The following is a 16,528-nucleotide window of genomic DNA, read 5'->3' on the forward strand; positions in this document are numbered from 1 at the left end:
TCCTTCGATGCATTGATCATGTCCAGCCCATTCTTTTCCAGCAGGCTCTCTCCCCCTCAGCACTGCTGGCAGGCTGAGCCTGGTAATGATTGGTTATGGGGCTGTCTGTGCACTGTGGGGGTTTAGCATCATCGCTGGCCTCTCCCCACTAAATGGTAGTAGCAACTCCCATAGCCCTGACCAAAAATGCCTCCAGACATTGCCAGGTGTCCTCTGGGGGGTAAAACTGCCCCCATAGAGAACAGTGGCTTTATAGCAACTAAATTGATCATATCTATATGGGTTTTGACCATTCCCTTGAGACCAATGTCGTTTCTCTCATCTGTGTGGTTTTCCGAAAGCTTGACCCCCTGACAGTCTCCCAACAAGACAGAAGAAAAGTGATTAGAGAAGCCTGCTTAAGACGCTCCATGTTACTGTTCAAAATGTCCACTTGCTAAAGCAGAAGAAAAGCAACATGGCCAAAGACTCAGTTCCTGATGTCCTTTCAGCCTTCCTTTCTTACCCTCCAAAAGTAATTTAAGGATGAGGCACACTTTCAGTTCCTAAAAGCCAAGGCTGGCTCCGTTGTCAGCACCAGCTCTGACATCCGAAAATGCACCCATCTCCCTCCAGCTAAGGAAGCCCGAGAAACAACTCCGAAAGAACTGTGAGACCTTTGCACTAAGACCGTTAAGGATTCTGGGCAAGGTTCTCTCTGCTCCTTGCAAACTACAGGCGTTGTGAAGGATGGCGGCTTGTAAATCGAAGCCTTTGAAACGGGGGCTCACCGTCCGGGGGCATCAACACCTTGTTGTTCTGCGTGCACCACCCCACGGGGTGCAAATCCGCTATGACTACGTCACACCAGAAGTCGGCCCTGCGGTCCTCCCCGTAACCGCAGTAGCGCAGAAGCAGCAGCTGCCCACACGTGGTAATGATCGTGGCCACCCAGTACGTGTCCGGGTTGTTCTTGTTGGCCACTTCCAATTTCATTCCTGGCTGGAAGTTGCTCTGAATGCTGATTTCAACCTTAAGGAATCAGAAATAGAGAAAACCCATTACTACCCTAGACACACACATCCAGAAGATGGCAAAAACCACTAAAACCATGGCAGTTACAAACAATACTCCTGGTGCTCTAAAACGGGCATGTATTTATCTAAGTAACACACTATGGAAGCCACAAATGTAATGCTAAACTTTACATCTGCAGCCAGCCACTTTGAGAAAAAAAAGGAATAAATTTAATTCTAACAATATATTTTAACCCAATATATCCAAAATATTATCACCTCGACATGTAATCAATATAAAAAACATTAATGAAATGACCAACTTTCTTCTTTTTAAATAAAGTCTCCAAAACCTGGTGTGTATTCTACACTCAGAGCACATCTGAACGTGGACTACACGCTTTTCACGGGCTCACAAGGACCACATGATAGTGGCTATTCCATGAACAACACGGCCCTAGAAAATGGATTTTGTTTTGTTTTGTTTTGTTTTTGAGACGGAGTCTCGCTCTGTCACCCAGGCTGGAGTGCAGTGGCCGGATCTCAGCTCACTGCAAGCTCCACCTCCTGGGTTTACGCCATTCTCCTGCCTCAGCCTCCCGAGTAGCTGGGACTCCAGGTGCCCGCCACCTCGCCCGGCTAGTTTTTTGTATTTTTTTTAGTAGAGATGGGGTTTCACCATGTTAGCCAAGATGGTCTCGATCTCCTGACCTCGTGATCCGCCCGCCTCGGCCTCCCAAAGTGCTGGGATTACAGGCATGAGCCACCACGCCCGGCCTGGATTTGTTTTTTAATTAAGTGTTACAGTCTATTGATATCTACCAGCCCTCACTCCCAGAAAAAGCTTTCCAGCCTGGTGGTTCTTAACACGGCAAAGCTGACATATCCGCTGTCCATAAGTGGCCACTGCTTAAAGGAGATGACAGAATTATCAATCACACTTATGTGGGTCTGAGGCTACTTTTCCTTTAAACCTGGCATACAGACCTAGGAGCTTCTGCATCCTGAAGGACAGCCTCCAGCTCCGCCCTCCAGGACACTATCCTGTGATTAAAAGGGAGGTGGGAGGATTGACTGAATCAAAGAAAATGGGAGCGACTCCATACAGAAAGAAATTGATAACTTCTCAGTACAGAAAGGAAGGAAAAAGCTGTGGTCAATGTTACTTTCCTAACCTGCCTAAGGCAACTGCCAAATCATCTCAGCATCTTACGATGTAAATGTTACAATGGCTTTTGCGGGACCATAACCACGTCGTATGCTTGAAAGCTTTGCTATGTTTTAATATTTAGCTCTTGGTTTCACTACACAGCCACAATCACATTCAAAATAAACTAGTAAACATGGCATAATGAGTATAAAGAGAAATGGAAACACGATCTACCTTTTCAGGGTCACAGAAATTTAATAAAAATCTTAAATTTCTTTTGGAGAGAATGCTTCACCTCCAAAAAGAATAAAATGTTATATTAAAAGAAGGAATCACATCGGGCATGGTGGTGCATGCCTATAATCTCAGCTACTTGAGAGGCTGGGGTAGGAGGATTGCTTGAGCCCAGGAGTTCAAGGCCAACCTGGGCAACGTGGCGAAACCCGGCTCACAGAAAATAAATAAATAAAAATAAGGAATCAAAAGTTCTGACTTCCTTATTCAGCCAAGGAGCCAAAAGGAAGAAGAGGTTAAGAAAAGTGCCCCAATTTGTTGATGAAACTCAGGCTGAATCTTTGTCCTGCATGGACAAAGTGAAAATGTTTCTCAGTTAAATCTCCATTTCTATTTCTATTAAAACAACAATTAAAGACTAAATTTCCAGGACCCAACTTCTTAGGACCCAGGTGAGTTAGTCTTTTTTTCCCTGCTAATGATATTATATATTGCCAATATCTTACACCAAAGCAAAAACCTGATGAAAACTCACTTTTTAAAAATTTTCTAGGACTTGCCCAGTACTGGGCATGCTATCTGCATTATTCAAAGAAATATTATTAATGAGAATGGTTTTTTTTTTTTGGTTGGATCCAAATGTTTTCATCATATTTATGGTTAGTTCCTCTAATCTGACTCATCTGCCAATAAATGGCTGGAAATTTTTTATGAGCTTTTTCAAAATCAAAATATTAATTGAAGCTGAAAACATAAAGCCATCACACCTACTAAGAATACATTATACCTACTGGTTTAGTCGTCTGGCTCTTTACTTACTCAAGCTGACCTTACCTGTGGTCTGTATTCCCTGGAGCTATCCGGGGAAACCTAGCTAACTTCCAAGTCTCCTCCTTCTTCCTAAAAAATCTTAGCTGAATTTCCCTCTTTCCTTTTTGTTTGAGACAGGGTTTCACTCTGTCACCCAGGCTGGAGTGCAGTGGCGCAACCTTGGCTGACTGCAATCTCCATCTCCTGGGCTCCAGGGACCCTCCCACCTCAGCCCCCCAAGTAGCTGGGACTACAGGCGTGTGCCACCACACCCAACTAATTTTTATATTTTTTGTAGGGATGGGATTTTGCCTGTTTGTGGCCCAGGCTGGTCTCAAACTCCTCAACTCAAATGATCTGCCAGCCTCAGCCTCAGCCTCCCAAAGCGCTGGGATTACAGGTGTGAGCCGCCATGCCTGGCCACAAATTTCCCTGTTTCCACTGCCCTTCTTCCATTGGGTTCTCCGGCTTCTGCCTATAGATTCCTTCCCATCCCACTTTCTAAACACGGAGGACGCGAGCTGCTTTACATACGTGTTTGAATGATGTGTGGGGAGCGGCACTTGCTCCTGTCTCTTCCAAATATTCTCCCCAGTTAAAGCCAGTTTCCTCCAAGCTTGAGCCTTCTTCTGTTGAAAAACAAAAGAGCAGAATATCAATACTGGAGTGGAGGACAGAAAGGTGCTGGCCTGCAACTGAGACCAGAAAATCCTTCATGCAAGACACAAGCTAATTCCACAGTTTAGAAGGATATTGCGGAATTTTTTGCAAAGCTTCTTCAGTCCGCTGATTTTAGAGGTGTTGACTAAAGAAAGGAAAACATGGGACATTCCACTTTGACACCGCACTGATGAAATCAAGAGTAACACTGCGTTCTCTGGGGTAAATAACATGAGACATGTTCCAATGCATATTTGCTACATGTTCGTGTATTAGCTCGAAATTAGCTGCAGTAGACACCCCAGTTTGCAGGGAGGTTGGAGGACAAGACAAAGGAACCCATCGTGCGCTGACTAAGGGCTGTGATGTAGGCTATGACGTATACGGAGAACGGCACTAATTGTTATAAAGATAAAGCACTGACTCTGGCATCATTTTAAAGGGAAAAAGAGAAAACGAGGCCCAAAAGAATTGCTCGAGTGTGTGGGGCCATCCAGCCAGTCAACAAGACAAACCAACCAGCTGCCCCACACCCCTGATGCCTGGCCAGTCCAGGGCTCCCAACTTCTGCCTACTGCTGGGACAGAGCTGTTGGGGCCTGACACTCTGGAGAAACCAACAGAGCGTGTGTTTCTCCAATCACAAGGAATAAAGAGAAATACAATCAAATGCACAACATGGCTCTCAAAATCAGAACTATCTGTGGGTTTTCTTTGTTTGTTTGTTTTTTGTTTTGTCTTTTTGAGAGACAGAATCTTGCTCTGTCACCTAGGCTGGAGTGCAGCGGTGCAATCTCGGCTCACGATAACCTCCACCTCCTGGGTTCAAGCAATTCTCCTGCCTCAGCTTCCCAAGTAGCTGGGACTAAAGGCATGTACCACTACACCCAACTAATTTTTGTATGTTTTAGTAGAGGCAGGGTTTCACTACATGTTGGCCAGGCTGGACTCGAACTCCTGACCTCAGGTGATCCACCTGCCTCGGCCTCCCAAAGTGGTGGGATTACAGACATGAGCCACCACACCTGGCCAAAATCATAACTATTTGAATTCACAAACCCACACACCCAGCTTGAAGGAAATCAAGCAATTCCCCAAACATTTAAGGCTACATATAAGATAAAACTTGTATAGTCAAAAAGCATCAAATAACACATTTTAACACACACATAGCATAAATGTGACTGCATCATTTTAAATGGAAATAATAAGCCATAAACATTATTTGAACCAACTGGCAAGGTCATGATAAGAACATACAACAGAAAGAGCTGTTCAAAATGAACACAAGAGTTTCAAAAGTTTAGATTATCTTCCTGCAATAATGTCCAATGGATGCTGATGTCCGACCCATTTATCTTCTAGAAACAAAAGCCTATGTCAATGGCCAAGAGTGAATACTGCTTTCCATCTTGTAGCTTGTGCAAAACGGATATCCAATCCTATCAGATGGGCCAGGAAAAATGGGGTCAAATAAGAATGCCTTCTTTTAGAGACTATCACTACTTTTTGTCTACTTGAAATTTTTATTTTTTTTATTTTTTATGTATCTATGTATGTATGTATGTATGTATGTATTTATTTATTGAGACGGAGTCTTGCTCTGTCATCCAGGCTGGAGTGCAGTGGCACGATCTCAGCTCACCGCAACCTCCGCCCCCCAGGTTCAAGAGATTCTCCTGCCTCAGCCTCCCAAGTAGCTGGAATTACACGCTTGCGCCACCACACTTGGCTAATTTTTGTAGTTTTAATAGAGACAGGATTTCGCCATGTTGAGCAGACTGGTCTCGAATTCCTGACCTCAGGTGATCCTCCCTCCTCAGCCTCCCAAAGCACTGGGATTACAGGTGTGAGCCACTGTGCCCGGCCTTCTTGAAATTTTTTAATTATAAGTAGGAAAAGTAAGTCTCTCTTAATACTTTGTGTACTCTTAGAAATTGAGGGAAGAGGATCATTTTTGTAAAGTTAGGAGAGGCTGAATTGAAAGGCTATTTTAAATTTTGCCTTCTAAGCCCAAGTTGCGTAGAATGGCCTCCTCAACTTTTGCTTCAATAAAGTGACTTATAGTCAAACATTCAAAAAGGAAAAAGGAAAAGCCACCAGGAGAGAAAATCTTTTCTTGGTGGCACTCTAACATCCGGTCCCACCCAGGGATTGAAGCCCCTCAGGCAGAAATGTGCTTCCTGTAAAAAAAAAAAAAAACAAAAAACAAAGTCAACGGGTCCTGCAGCCTCCAGTGAAGAATGGATGACACCAAGAAGCTTAGAGCTTCACAGACACAGTGAAATGAACGAGAGAGAAAGCAGTTATCTTCCGGAAAACACTTCAGAGTGGCATCTGGTGGCTCTGCTGACAATCCTCTGCCTCCGAACGGCACTGGGCACCTCTTACCAAATTAGATTTCCGATGCACTAGTCAGACGCTCAGCACTAGTGATCTGCCCCAACGTCCTGATGCAGTATCTAAGGACAGCAAGCCTGCTGCAGACAAAGTCCAGCGCTTCTTTCCATCCTCCTTGTCTGGCCTCAGCTTAAACCAGACCCTCCTGCAGCCCCTGCCTGCCCTAGCCTGTGTCAGCAACTTCCAGATCTACAAAGCAGCCACCACCCTCCTGGGAACATCCTAAGAGCTGTGCTGTGTTCGAGTGTCACCCCTCTGCTACAAGGCTTGCTATGGTTTGAATGTGCACTGTCCCCACCAAAAGTCATGTTGCAATCTGATTCCCAATGTGGCAGTGCTGGGAGCTGAGGTCTAGCAGGGGGTGTCTGGGTCCTGGGGGCAGATCCCTCATGAATAGGTTAATGGCCTCCCTCAGGGGTGAGTTCTGGCTCTCCAAGGAATGGATGAGTTCCCTCAAGAGTGGGTGTTAAGAGCCTGGCTTCCTTGGTTTCTCTCTTGCTTCCTCTCTCCATGTGATCTCTCTGTACACACCTGCTCCCCTTCCTCTTTCTGCCAAGAGCAGAAACAGCCTGAGGCCCTCACCAGATGCAGCTGCCTGTCTTAGACCCGGCAGCCACCAGAATCGGGAGTTGAATAAACCTTTTCTTTATAAATTATACAGACTCAGATATTCTGTTATAGGAACGCAAAACAGACTGAAACAGTGGTTTACAGGTATCTCCTCACAATCCTCCCAGGAATCATAATGGATGCATACTCACAGGGGCAATCTTGAGAGCTCAGAAAGGACAGGGAATCACCCTGAGTCACTGTTGTCCAGCCTCAGGGTCAGGAGTCCAAAGCTGGAGCTCTTATGAAGTACTTTCCCCCTCCTCCTCCCACCTGTGTCATGCACCAGAAACCACCACCACCACCATTCATGTCTTCTGCAGAATCCTAGGGAGGTTTTAAAGTGATGAGTCTGTCTCTCCATGTTGATGAACTCTGAAACAGTCTACAGACAAAAAAGCAGGAAAAGGGACGACACAGGAAGCCATGGCCACCTGCGGAGAAAAGAGTGGACTGAGCTCCCAGAACGTGTGTGAGGAAGAAGAAGAGAACCTGGGAAGAGACATCAGCATGAAACTCAGTCCTGGGCCGAATGAGGCACGAAGTTCTGCGTAGGACTCCGAGAATGATGGCTGCTGAAAAAGGGAACAAGTTGTCCTGGGTGACTCGTTCCTGCACATCAGAAACATGCAAATAGAGGCTGGGTGCAGTGGCTCACCCTGTAATCCCAGCACTTTGGGAGGGCGAGCCAGGTGGATCACTTGAGGTCAGGAGTTCGGGACCAGCCAGGCCAACATGGTGAAACCCCGTGTCTACTAAAAATACACCAATTAGCCAGGCGTGGTGGCACACACTTATAATCTCAGCTACTCAGGAGGCTGGGGCAGGAGAATCGCTTGAATCCAGCAGGTGGAGGCTGCAGTGAGCCAAGATTGTGCCACTGCACTCTAGCCTGGGTCACAGAGTGAGACTCCATCTCAACAAAACAAAACAAAAAAAAAGGAAACATGCACATTGAGGCAGAACCTCGGAAACTGCCTGCAGTCACCAGCACCTGGGATGAGAGGCTTTAGTGAACCCACCACGTTACCCACAAAGATTCGATGATTCCATCACTTCAGATCAGGGGAGACCAGAGCCTCCAATTCCAACTCACCGAGACCACTGGTTGCAGTTCTTTATTTGCCACACAATCCTAATCTATGCTATTAGAATTTTACCAAAAGTTGTGCTTCCGTCCAATTTTAATTCATTACAACTACATTTCCCAATATAATGGGTTCTGCAGACTTCAGCGTACACGGTTTCATTCGGTCAAGATAACCAGGAGGTCAGAGGGTGCCACTGTGTCTCCCCTGCAGGAATCAGTAGAACAGTCAGCTCTGTCACTCTCTGCTGGTCTAAAGAAAACACTTAAAAAGGTAACCAAAGGTCAGACTCAGAATGGGATTTTACAAAATTCAAACCTTCATGCCCAGCACTGATCACTTGAACTGTGCATTATAACAAAGCCAAGCACAAAATGTAGGGTTATTCATAATACAGGCTTTTCAAATGTGTCACATCCAACCCTTCCCCAGGCCGATGTGCCCCAAGGAGCTGATTCTCCAAAGACATTTCAACGAGCAACAGAAAAACACACAAAATGTTTATGGGGAGAGACCTCATAAAGCCAGAGTAAATATTTATAGCTGATTCATAAACCTCTTAAACCCATAAACATTTTATCAAGGAAATTCTGACCATCTCCCTCCACTGTAAATGACCCAGTGGGCGGTATTTCCCCATGATGTCATGAACACCGACTAGGAAAAGCTACTAAGAAAATTTCACAATTTAAAAGGGAACAGGCATGCTCATTAGCAGTGATCCAGTTTTAGAAAACAGAAAGCTATTGATGAGGCAAGAATATTTCATAACAAACATAAAAAGAATACCTTACTGTACCTTACTAGAAGCTGGAGTGTAAGTGACGTTAGAGTGAAAAATGGAATAAACAAACGGCCCATACATCTTCGTTTAAGTCATAAAATCTTGGGTTTGTACAATTTTACAATCTGAAACAAGGCTAAGTTTACAAGGCTGAATATTAAAGCCTATGCCCACTACACCAATAAAGGAACTAGGAATTGGCAAATTCCGGGTGAATGCTTACTGAGCACCTTCTTAGATGCTAGATACTTTTTTTTAATGTGGAAAGAGAAAGAAAGAAGACATTAAGTCTTTCTTCCTGTAAACACTGATAGTGATTTCATACTATCAGAAGATTTAGAAAATAGTTCCACCGTGAGTATCTTCATCAGAAGCATCTGTGCAAACAACTCAGAAAGGAACCGTGGCCACCTGCCTGGAATCTGAGCTCACAATTGCAGAGCCACCCCGCAGGCAGGGACAGTCCTCACGGCACAAAGGTCCTCCCGGCTCGTCCGACTACCCAATGGCCAGAGTTATTCTAGAGGGGGAAAAAAAAAAAGCACAAAAAACAAAAAACATAAAAGTCACCTAGCCAGGGGAGGCCGCAACTATTCAAAGGAGGGTTAGGGAGAAAAGGGAATACCATTGAGTCACACAGGACCAGTTCCCAGCGTGAAGAGTGAGGCTTGAATTTTTCTGAGAAAACTGTTGACTCCTTTCCTTCCCAAATAGAAGAGCCAGTGAATACATTCCAAATGCCAAATGCCAAGAAGAAGAATCAAGCCCACATTTTCAGCGTCATTCTCTCTTCTGAGGCTCACTCTGTCTAAATGTGCAACACCGCTTTATCTACAGACTTCATCAGGAAATTTCATGTAGCAGGCCTATAAAAATAATGTCAATGAATCTACTGAACACTATGTCAGCATATTGTTCTGCTTGCTTTTATCACAGCAACTGACAACGCCTGGAATCCCAGCATTGGAATTTCAGCACACTTCCTTCTTGGTGTCCGCCAGGATGATGCTGTCTATGGTGTCTGCTGGGGAGGCTGCAGATCCTGGGCTATTTCCTCTCCCTGGGCTTTTTCTAACCACATATTTGGTGTTCCCAGGAGAAGGAGTAATTTTATATTGTGCCTATTTCATTTACAGGACTTGGGTGCCAGTTATTGATCTCAGCTGTGATTTGAGCTTTGCTTAGAAAAAGGCCACCCCACCCTGTAGTCCCAGCACTTTGGGAGGCTGAGGCGGGTGGATCTCGAGGTCAGGAGATCGAGACCATCCTGGCTGACATGGTGAAATCCCTTCTCTACTTAAAGCACAAAAAATCAGCCAGGCGTGGCGGTGGGCACCTGTAGTCCCAGCTACTTGGGAGGCTGAGGCAGGAGAATGGTGTGAACCTGGGAGGTGGAGTTTGCAGTGAGCAGAGATCACACCAATGCACTGCAGCCTGGGCGACAGAGCAAGACTCTGTCTCAAAAAAAAAAAAACAAAAAAACAAAAAAAAAAACTGGTAATGAGACTGAGGCCAGCTGAAGTCTTCCTTTCACAGGAGCATCACTGCAAGGAATCACAGCATCATAACATCTCGGGGTGGACAGTGGCAAAAAAACAAACATAAGAGAAAACACCTGGCCGGGTGTGGTGGCTCACACCTGTAATCCCAGCACTTTGGGAAGCTGAGGCGGGTGAATAATGAGGTCAGGAGATAGAGACCATCCTGGCCAACATGGTGAAACCCCGTCTCTACTAAAAATACAAAAATTAGCCAGGTGTGGTGGCACGTGCCTATAATCCCAGCTACTTGGGAGGCTGTGGCAGGAGGATCACTTGAACCAGGGAATCGGAGGTTGCAGTGAGCCGAGATCACACCATTGCACTCTAGCCTGGCAACAGAAAGACTCCGTCTCAAAAAAAAAAAAAAAAAAAAGAGAGAGAGAGAGAAAACACCCAAGCACATTCGATTTTCCTTTCCTCGATCCCATAATTTTCTCAAGGAAAAACTTCAGTCACTCAAGTGTAGTCACTTGTTAGGGAGACAGTAACACAGTGGTGCCCAATCTTTTTGGCACCGGGGACTTAGGTACCAGTTTTGTAGAAGACAATTTTTCCACAGACATGGGGGAAGGGAAGATGGTTGCGGGACAATTGAAGTGCATTACATCTATTGTGCACTTTATTTCTACTATTATTACATTGTACTATATAATGAAATAATTCTGTAACTCACCATAATATAGAATCAGTGGGAATCCTGGGCTTGTTTTCCTGCAACTAGATAGTCCATCTGAGGGCGATGGGAGATAGTGGCAGATCATCAGGCATTAGATTCTCATAAGGAGTGCACAACCTAGACCCCTTGCATTTGCAGTTCACAATAAGGTTCACGCTCCTATGAGAATCTAATGCTGCTGCTGATCCGACAGGAGGTGGAGCCCAGGCAGTAATGTGAGCAATGGGAAGCAGCTGTAAACACAGATGAAACTTAGCTCTCTCACCCGATGCTCACCTCCTGTGGTGCAGCCCAGTTCCTAACAGCACACGGACCAGTTCCAATCTGTGGCCAGGATTTGGAAACCCCTGTAGTAATGTATCACAGGACATAGGGGAGGTGGCACACGAGGAAAGTAGGAAAGAACAACAAAGAATCTAAGTTGTGTCTGTGCCCCCAAAATTGTGTGTGTGTGTGGGGTGTGTGTGTGTGGGTGGGTGTGAATGGGGGTGTGGGTGTGAATGGGTGGGAGTGTGTGTGTGGATGGGTGGATGGATGGGTGTGAGTGTGTGTGCATGTGTATGTGGATGAGTGTGAGTGTGAGTGGATGGGTGGATGATGGGTGCGAGAGTGGGTGTGTGGGTGTATGTGTGGATGGGTGTGAGTGTGGGTGTGTATGGCTGTGGGGTGGGTGCGAGTTATGGATGGGTGGATGGATGGGTATGAATGTGGGTGTGTGTGGGTGTATGCATGGATGGACAGGTGTGAGTGTGGGTGTGTGTGTGTGGCTGTGGGGTGGGTGTGAGTGTATGGATGGGTGAGTAGGAGGCTGTCGGGATTTCCTGCACTTGAAGGGGCAGGTGCCCCTCAGGGTTTCAGAGCACCAACTCCACAGCCTCACAATGCCTGAAATTAAATCTTGCTTCTAACACAGGGCTCGAGTCACTTCATCTTGTTGTCCAGTCTCCTCATCTGTAAAATTGGGGCAATAAAAGTAGCTATACCTGTGGGCTGTTGAAGGATTAGGTGAATTAACACATGCAAAGAACTTAACATTTTCTGTGCCTGCCACACAGTCTGAACTCACGCTCATACACCTATCATCGCAAGTCAATTCAGAACCAGCTAAAGAACACCGGGTTTGCCTCCTCCTGTACGTGGGATGAGTAAATCCCATCTGAAAACGCTTCCCAGGAGAAGACCTTCAGCACAAAGACTCTGCACAGCCTCAAGCCTGTCCCCCAGCTGGTCCTAGAACCAAATATCTCACCAACTGATTCCAGGACTGGAAATATTTCGTGGGTTAGCAGGTTGGAAAAAGTAATAATAAACTACTTGTAGAATCATACTTAATAGTTTAAATGCTCAAAACTAGATTTTAGAAAAAAAAAAAACAAACTACTTGTAGAATCAAAATGCTCAAAACTAGATTTGAGTTTCTCAAGTGAATCCAGCCACTGTCCTCTGCAAAGTCTTAGACTCTGCTTTAAATTTGTATCCTCTTTAAAGAGTCTGTCTGTATCGTCATCTAAAACTCTCCCCACCACACAATACAGAAATCCCAAGGCGAAAGGACAGATTAGCCACATGGGGGTGGAGAAAAATCTGGGCCAATGTCTGAAAAATGTTAAGATAATTTAAAGCCATTTAGAAATAGTATTTCCATTAAAGATCTGAACATCTTGTATGATTTAGGCCATCCCTGACGCAAGAGCAAGGAACCAATCATGACATGAGTATGCATGAGCTTTCTGCAGGGACTCCCCCAGCCAAGGATAGAATGATTCTCGCTCTCACACCTGCCATCCCTAGAACCACCCTTAACGAAATGTCGTACAAATCATTTTCCTCACACCAGATGATCATTAATGAGTTTCAGAATCTACTTAAGTTAGAGAGAGACACTGCAAAGGTGTGCACATGAAAAGCCAATACACAGTAGGTGTTTAAACAGTTTTGAAAACATACCACGAGAAATAACCCAGTAATCAACATCGGATGTGTGCAGATGATATACTACAAAAATACCCTGAAAGCTCAGGAACTCCAAAATGTGAAAAATAACTTCACTCAGCAAACATAGGAAAGACTTTTTAAAAAGGTAAATCTGTACTTAAATAAAGTAGAATAATTAGGATGAACTTTCAGCCTATACAACTATGCCTTCTCAGAAAATAATTTCCATGGTTCCAGGGAGGAACAATGATTCAGCTCTACTTCTAGGAGAAGTTGTCTCACATCTGGTTGATGTGTAGAAAAATCTGAAAGAGGGACAAAGGAGCCGATTTGGAAACAGATACTGTAAGGACTTCACTCATGTGAGGGTTTTCCGGGTTTTCTTCCATATAAAGATAAAATTTTATAAACTTAATCTAATAAATTCAATGATATGGAGCAACCTGTAATCTGTCATTGACTAGTCTCATCAAAATGTGAAGACAAACTTTGTGACTTCTTTGGACCACGGTCAAGTGGCTGACTTAATGAGCCACATTTTTTTTACAGGAATTCACCATAGCTAATGTTTACAATTCAGAGGGCTAAACTGTCCTTAAGTAATTTGCTGGTATGTATAAACAATGCAACTCTTTTTTTAAAAAAAAAAAGGTATCCTTTTTAAATAAACCCTTTATTGTGTAAGTATTTAGAAAAAGATACATTTGTGCACTTATAACGTCATTAGTTAAATAATTAAAACCCAATCAAGGCTGGGTATGGTGAATCACACTTATAATCTCAGCATTTTGGGAGGCCAAGGCAGGAGGATCACTTGAGCCTAGTAATTCAAGACAAGCCTGGACAACACAGTAAGACCCCATCTCCACAAAAAATTTAAAAGTCAGCAGGCACAGTGGGACACACCTGTAGTCCCAGCTCTTGTGGAGGCTGAGGCGGGAGGATCACTTGAGCCCAGGAGGTCAAGGCTCCAGTGAGCCATGATTGTACCACCGTACTCCAGCCTGGGCAACAGGTGAGATCCTGTCTCAAAACATACATACATACATACATACATACATACACAAATTTGAATCGAAGGCTGTGTTTGAGTCAGAGGAGGGAGCTGTTCTGTTTTTCAGATTTCTGGAAGAGAGATGCACTTCACCACCAATCCGCATGACCTCACTTCCTTCCACATCGTATGCTTTTCTGACAGATATGCTCCACATCTTAGATGCTGTGCCATCGGCATCTTCTACGTAGGCAGATCTGGATATCCTGTCTCTCTCTCCAGCACTTGGGAGAGAATTCTTTTTCCCAACCTCCCTTGCTGCGGCAGAAACATGCAACTAACTTCTTGTCAAGGGGTTCTGAGCAAAAATGGCATTCGTCTCTTGTGAGCCAGAGCAGGTGACTGCCGGTCCGAGACCTCCAACCCTGCTCTTCCCACTCACAACAAACCCTGCAGGACGGTGCACAATGACTCCATGGAACAGTGATTTACACACATTTCCTGCCCAGACCACTGAGATTTTCAAGTGATGTGTTGCTGCACTATAACCCAGTCCTCTCTGTCTAGTATTCAAAATAAGAATTTTGACCGAAATTTTAGAGCTGCTGTATCCTTATAAATAGGACTTCAAATCCCAGGAACCAGGCAGTATGCGAGAGCTAGAAATGTTGCACCATTGTTTCCTGAATACTTTCAGGAAGATATTGATCAATTCATCAAAAACCCAGATGAATCTAGAAAACAAAATCCTACCAGAATCAAGGTCTCCATTTCCATTAGCTGAGCTGAGACACTTTTCCAAGGGTGAAGATGAAGGGTCTTGCATATTGGAAGCTGACAAAGTGCTCTCCATGCCTGATGAGCAAGTGTCTCTTCTCTTAATTCATCCTGCAGAAAAAATTACCTAAGAGTAATCAAAAAAAAAAAAATCAGAGCAGTTTAATCATATTAATTATATTAACTTATTTTTAAATTGTTTAAAAAAACCTTAACCTTACTAGTGTTGCTACCATTTCATTAAAACTTTCAAGATGCAACATGTTGATCATAGAAAATGCCAGAAATAAGTATTCTGGTACACTGAGGCCGGGCGCAGTGGCTCACGCCTGTAATCCCAGCACTTTGGGAGGCCAAGGTGGGCAGATCACTCAAGGTCAGGAGTTCGAGACCACCCTGGCCAACATGGTGAAACCTTGTCTCTACTGAAAATACAAAAATGAGTCAGAAGTGGTGGCAGGCGCCTGCAATTACAGCTACTCGGGAGGCTGAGGCAGGAGAATTGCTTGAACCTGGGAGGCAGAGGTTGCAGTGAGCTGAGATCACACCACTGTACTCCAGCCTGGGCGACAGAGCAAGGCTTCACCTCAGAAAAATTAATTAATTAATTAAAAAGACTAATGAGTACGTCTCTACACAAGGTCAACAAGGTCAACAATAAAGGTCTCACCAGAGCAAAACCATCAGTGTTCTAAAGGTCATTATCACCACTAAGATGGACACATCTTTCACCAACAGAAACTTGCATTTCAGTCCTCAATCCACCATGGCAACAGTGGGTAAGACGCTCCCCGCTCCTTGAAGCTATGTAGCAGCAACCTCCACCCCCGCACACAACTTCAGCATCCCACACGTAGGTACTGCAACACGCAGTGCCCTGCCTCGGGAAGAAGTCCTCAGGTGTTACACATGATCTGTTACCAAAACCAGTTAAAGCATCGATGTTTGTCAATAATGTGCTTTTTCACAAAGTAGAAATGGAGACAAGACTTTCCCTATGATAGCACTGCTATTCCCCACTTGCCTTCTAATAAGATGGCTGGAAAAAGCAGCCACATTAGAGCTGGTTCCCGCAGAACCCTGCTCTCCCTTTATGTCAAGGCCCAGGAGACACTGGGAGTATTCGTATCCAACGAGCAGCCATACCTGGCTCTGATGCTTAGACACTGCCCACACGGTGTTTCAAACCCCCACAGCCACATGGTGTTTCTGTCATTCATTCAACGTGCTCTTTCATTTCACACGTATTTAGAAGTTTAAATAAGCCAACAGGCAGGCAGAGATGAAGAAATAAACAAATATAGCGCACCTATATCTACTACCAATGGGATATTTTGTGACTCACATACTGGTAAAATATCTTTTAAAAACCATTTGGAGGTTTTGTCAAAATTGAAGGTTCATGTCAGGTGCAGTGGGTAGCCTACCTGCACCTGTCATCTCAGCTACTTGAGAGGCTGAGGCGGGAGGATCATCTGAGCTCAGGAGTTCACGGTCAGCCTGGGCAATATACCGAGACCCCCATCTCTAATTAAACAAAAAACAGAAGGTTCATGAAAGAGCATGTTACTCATTTATGCAACGGTAGAGAAAAAGCTGGAAACTCATGCCAGGAACAAGTAGGAAGAGACAGGAAACGTACCATGTACACAGCACTGAAATGTAATTCAACGTGCATTCAATTATCCACCTGTTGTATTTAACGTACTATACCAGACTCTGTGGAGAGGACAGGAAGCTATTTCTCAATCACAGTACAAAGAAAGAAAATACCTATTTCAGAGTATAAACTATAAAACTATATGGAGTGGGTCGGCAAACAGCAATCTAGGCATTTTGCTACTACAAAGTTAAGTTCATGACTAAGCCAAGGGAA

General features: G+C 44.6%; 1 protein-coding gene across 1 annotated transcript in view; it reads right to left on the bottom strand.

The window, feature by feature from the left end:
- Positions 1-16,528, bottom strand: part of SFMBT2 (Scm like with four mbt domains 2) — a 253,380-nt gene that overhangs the window by 210,098 nt on the left and 26,754 nt on the right. The window contains exons 2-4 of the mRNA XM_037983322.2: positions 14,629-14,779; positions 3,724-3,818; positions 771-1,011 (exon numbers count right to left, since the gene is read on the bottom strand). Coding sequence (XP_037839250.2) covers positions 771-1,011; positions 3,724-3,818; positions 14,629-14,728 — 436 coding nt within the window. The 5' untranslated portion in view covers positions 14,729-14,779. The remainder of the gene's footprint in view (positions 1-770; positions 1,012-3,723; positions 3,819-14,628; positions 14,780-16,528) is intronic.

This window comes from Chlorocebus sabaeus, chromosome 9 (assembly GCF_047675955.1).
Source record: "Chlorocebus sabaeus isolate Y175 chromosome 9, mChlSab1.0.hap1, whole genome shotgun sequence".
Taxonomy (NCBI): Eukaryota; Metazoa; Chordata; class Mammalia; order Primates; family Cercopithecidae; genus Chlorocebus; species Chlorocebus sabaeus.